Genomic DNA, 4,820 nt, shown 5'->3' with positions numbered 1-4,820 from the left:
AAAAGAATGAATGAATATTACAAAATAACAAAGCAAACAAAAGAAAGCAAATAAAATATTCAAGCAATTACACAGAATATGAGAGTATCAGTGTTTTTGTTTAATGTCACTTGTTTGTTGCGTTTATTGGTGGAAACAAAGTTATAATCTGCTGCTATCATGCTATACAAGCTGCACGCAAATCGTAATTTGTATATGCATTGATAATGACCAAGCTTACCGAACCTACCATTAGTCCGTCCGTAAATATAAACTATCCAGGCCAAATGTAACAAACAATAATTAACGCATGTCTGTTTACTTGTCTTCTCTTTCCAAAACGAGATGAATTGAATTTAGGAAGCTCAATATCATCATTATTGGAGGATCTCAGTTGATTTCAATTTGCAATTCCTGAAACTAATTGTAGCTGTTTCGTCAAATAAGTTAAAGCGTCGTCAGCAGGACAATCTCAGACTAGAACAGCTAGTTTGAAAACGATTCTTTCTGGCAACCTAGTAGGATGATATTGAATTGAATTTCGAATAACCATCAACAAGTCTCGCTGCAGTGTTCAGAATAGACTGCCAATCATAACCAAGTGATAAGTAGACACCAAACATATTCGCATTGCAGTTATCGATTAAACTACAAACGAGTACTTTTGTTGACTAAGCTGTCAAATAATGTCCGATTGATCTTATATTTTGGAGTTGGTAGAAACATACAGAGTTGGCAGAGTTGATTAATATGTTTTTCAAATGAAAGATGAGGATCCAGTGTAACACAATGATTTGTTACTGGATTTTTGTAGTCATTTAAACAACTGAGGCCATGCGACTGAGGCCATATATTGAGTTTTTTTGACGTTGAGTTTAAGCTTGCTTGACGGCGTCCAGCGACCGACACAGCAGGAAAAACTTGAAGTGATGAGTAGGGTAATTCTAATCCGTAAATTTGAGTATAATCAGCTTACAGATGACAACTAAGACCGGCTGCTTCGATGAGATGTGTATGCTATATAAGAGGGCCAAGTATTGATTTCTGTGGTACAACGCAGACCAATTCTGAAAAACCGCGCTTAAACTACTCCTATCAACTCTGACAACTTGAGACTTGTCTGTTAAGTAGGACTGGAACCACCTGAGAGAAAGTAATGAGTTTTTCTTCAGGTGAGCGAGGAGCTGTTGAGCGACGACTTTTTCACTTTTTGAAGACGAAGGTAAGGTTCGAAATGAGTCTCTAGTTGGCCACAATGTTGTTTGCTAGACCAGGCCTCTTCAAAGATTTGACCACGGTAATCTTTTGGGACTAGGATGTAAAAATTTCTAGTTTGTAAAAATTTATTGAATAAATGGCAGAAGTGTATCAAAAAATTCCACCTGGAGAAATGTTGGAATAGGGTCGAGGCAGCAGTGGTACATTTTGTTATCAATCAATCAATCAACCAACCAATTAATCAATCAATCCAATCAATCAATCAATCAATCTTCGTTTAGCGTCCAGAGACCCAGTTCTCCCGAGGTAGGACGTTGTTTCCTTTGCCATCAATTTTTTGCGCCAAATTAGACGATCAGTTGTATCTATTTCATTTAAATTTAGAGTTTCCATGTCTTACTCGATTGTTTGCGATCAGGACTTCTTTGGACGGCCTTTGAGACGTGTGCCAGGTACTTCAATATCTGCAAGAGAAGTTATGGCACTGTTTCCACTTCGTTTGACATGACCAAACCACCGCAGACGGTGTTGCCGGCATTCGTCCTTTAAATCATCTAAACCAACACGACGCAGGATTTCGATAGATTTGATGTGGTCCTTCAGACTAATTCGTTGCATGGCCATGTTTCTGTACCATATGACAACACCGGACGACACAGATTTATAAAGTCTTGATCGTAGTGGTAGTAGGATGTCACGCCGCATTAGATATATGACTAAAAATTTTTTTTGGCAATTTTTGGTTTCCCATGCCACTGTGAGTGGAGAAATTACATTTTAAAACTGGAAATATCATTTGAAAGTGTTGAATCTTAAAAAAGTTCACCCCCCTAAGCTGAAAACCGTTTTCTCCCATCTATCTATTGTTAGATACAGTACAGTTTAAGGTATCACAGCTTCAGTTTATTGCTGGTGTGATTTTGCTATATGTATGCATTCTTATTACATAATCTTTCATATTATATATTATATTTGTTATCATCACCTGACTTTTGATATTTTATAAACTTATTTTGATAACCTAAACTCATAAGATTTGTTTATTTGTAGATAATTAAATTTACACTCAAATTATAATTCGACAGGACTTTGGTCAAGATGTCTAAAAATAGTCTTCCTTTAGATTTGAATAAGAAACTATGGGAATCAAATTTGGTGAGATTTGATAAAGCCAAGAATTCAAAAAAGTATGCAAAGATTGTTGACAGTCTTGATCAAATGAACAAAATGCCAACAGAACAGCATATCCTGGACAGATTTAAGTGCTTGGCTGCAAATGTGAAAAGTAGACAGGAGAGAGTTGTGATAGAGATCAAAGAAGTAAAAATCTTATGGAAAAAACTGAATCTTCCAATTCAAAAAGGCAAATCTACAGTGGAAAGAAAAATTGAGAATGTACTAAACAAGTATGAAAAAAACAGCAGAAAACCAGGAACCAGAAACTACCAACTTGTTCAACGTAACTGATGAAAATGGAGAATAGTTGTGTAGAAAGAAAAAGCCCTCTATAATCTTCAGAAGTCAAGAAATGGTAGAGCTGGCTACTGCACCACAATTGAAGATACACAAGGAGTTCATCCTAGAAAACTAAAGTTGATTAAGCAAAAAGTCAGTCAAGATACTAAGGATGATTTAAACAGTGAAGATGAAGAACAGCAGAGTCAGTCAAGATACTAAGGATGATTTAAGCTGTAAAGATGAAGAACATTTTAACACTGAAGAAGAAAAACAAGATTCTGACAGTGGTTCTCAAGATTCAGATGCTCTGAAGGAAGAAGAAATTGTTTGGAGAGATGATATGGCTTTCCTTCATCACTTGATCACTTGTTACAGACAGTTTAAGAAAACGGGATGCTTCCTAAAGTAAATTTCAGATTTTTGCCAAATATAAGCAATGCAAGATAGAATAGCCGAGCAATCTATGCTTTGCTAGCTTATATTTTACTTCTAGAATTTTGACAGTCAGCCGAAGGTCAGTCATCATGTGACTTTATTACTGGCACGTGGAGTGACATCTGGTTTTCTGGTCAGGTTTATAATCAGGAATAACTACAATAATTTGGCAGCCGTTTGCAAAGATCAAAGGCAATAAAGACTTTAAGTACTTTTTGGTCGGTTGAGCCGACTCCAATCCCAACTCAAAGGTCAAACATTTGTGCTGGACGTGCAATTAAAGTTCTACAGGATTTACTTCTGTTGTGCAAGAGCATTGAAAAAATTAACATTAATTTTCTTTTGACAAATGAACACTAAAACCTGTATGTTTGTATTTCTGATTAAAAAAACCATTTTGTACAATGTATATATAATATAAATTTAATTAAGGGGGTGACATTTTTTTAAAGTTGACACTTGCCATTGGATTTTTCATGATCTTTGCATTAAAACTCCACAAAAAATAACGTGGGGATAGGGTCTTTAAAAATTGTCATATCCCTACGCCGCATCAATATAGAGGCAAAGAGATGTTATTTATTCCAGGCTGCACGTATGCGTGCTCGAACGGCAGCTTCAGCTGTTCCAGTACAATCCAGAACATCCCCTAGATATTGAAACGATGTGAAACATGTGTTATATATATATATATATATATATATATATATATATATATATAAATTGGATATACAATTGTTAAGAAATATCACTGCGTTTTCAGCTTTGAAGCTGAATAAAAAGTAATTTGAACTCATTAACTCTTTCTGCAGATTGAGGATGGTGCATCAATTTATGGTTGCTTGTTTTAATTGCGATAATTATTTATCGTTATTTAAAATAATTCTTTCTTAACTGTGGAACTTTTTTTGTCGTTTGTTTTAATTTTAGAATTTGTTGATATTTAAATTACGATACACTCTGTTAAAATTGTGAAAACTCTACTGGGAGAATACCTAACATTATAACGGCCACTATATTTATATTCAATAAATAAAAATAATATTTATGTGTTGTGATACATAACATATACAAAAATTAATTCAAAATAAAGTTGATGATGTCTCTAAGAAAAAGGAAAAAAGCAAAAAGGATAAAAAGGACAAAAAGGATAAAGGCTACATGATATTTGAGGAGGATCATTCAGCTGATGAATTGTTTGCTGAAAATATTTCTAAAAAAGAAAAATCCAAAAAAACAAAATCTTTTAAATTTACGAAAAAGGTTATAATATTTTTGTCTGATCAATTTATTTCAAATGCTAAAACCGATGAACTGTTTGTTTATTTTCATATTTTACATTGTGATTATGTTACTATTGTTATAATTAAAAATTGCTTATTGCTTTTTTATATAACTATCTTCGTCAGGTTATCGAAATTTTCACTATCTTGAAGTTTGATACTTTGCACAACTTACTTACCTCTGGTGGTGTTACATAAATTTCATTTTCTACAATATTTATTGATTCTAAATTAATCAATCAATCTTCGTTTAGCGTCCAGAGACCCAGTTTCCCGAGGTAGGACGTTGTTTTCTTTGCCACCAACTTTTTGCGCCAAATTAGTGGATCAGTTGTATCCATTTCATTTAAATTTAGAGCTTTCATGTCTTGCTCGATTGTTTGCGACCAGGACTTTTTTGGACGGCCTTTGAGACGTGTGTCAGGTACTTCAACATCTGCAAGAGAA

The 4,820-nt window shown here is 34.2% G+C and overlaps 1 protein-coding gene across 1 annotated transcript; it reads left to right on the top strand.

Moving 5' to 3' along the window:
* Window positions 1-1,333: 1,333 nt before the first annotated feature.
* Window positions 1,334-3,064, top strand: HELRODRAFT_158590 (hypothetical protein; the record flags this gene model as incomplete). The annotated part of the gene is made up of 4 exons (XM_009010613.1): window positions 1,334-1,371; window positions 2,283-2,656; window positions 2,759-2,857; window positions 2,919-3,064. The coding sequence occupies 4 exons, from the start codon at window positions 1,334-1,336 to the stop codon at window positions 3,062-3,064; spliced, it is 657 nt and encodes a 218-aa protein (XP_009008861.1).
* Between the last annotated feature and the right edge of the window lie 1,756 nt (window positions 3,065-4,820).

The sequence above is a fragment of the Helobdella robusta genome, assembly GCF_000326865.2.
Source record: "Helobdella robusta unplaced genomic scaffold HELROscaffold_1, whole genome shotgun sequence".
NCBI classification, from domain to species: Eukaryota; Metazoa; Annelida; class Clitellata; order Rhynchobdellida; family Glossiphoniidae; genus Helobdella; species Helobdella robusta.
The sequence above is the reverse complement of the archived record's forward strand: the minus strand, read 5'-3'. Positions and strand labels throughout refer to the sequence as shown.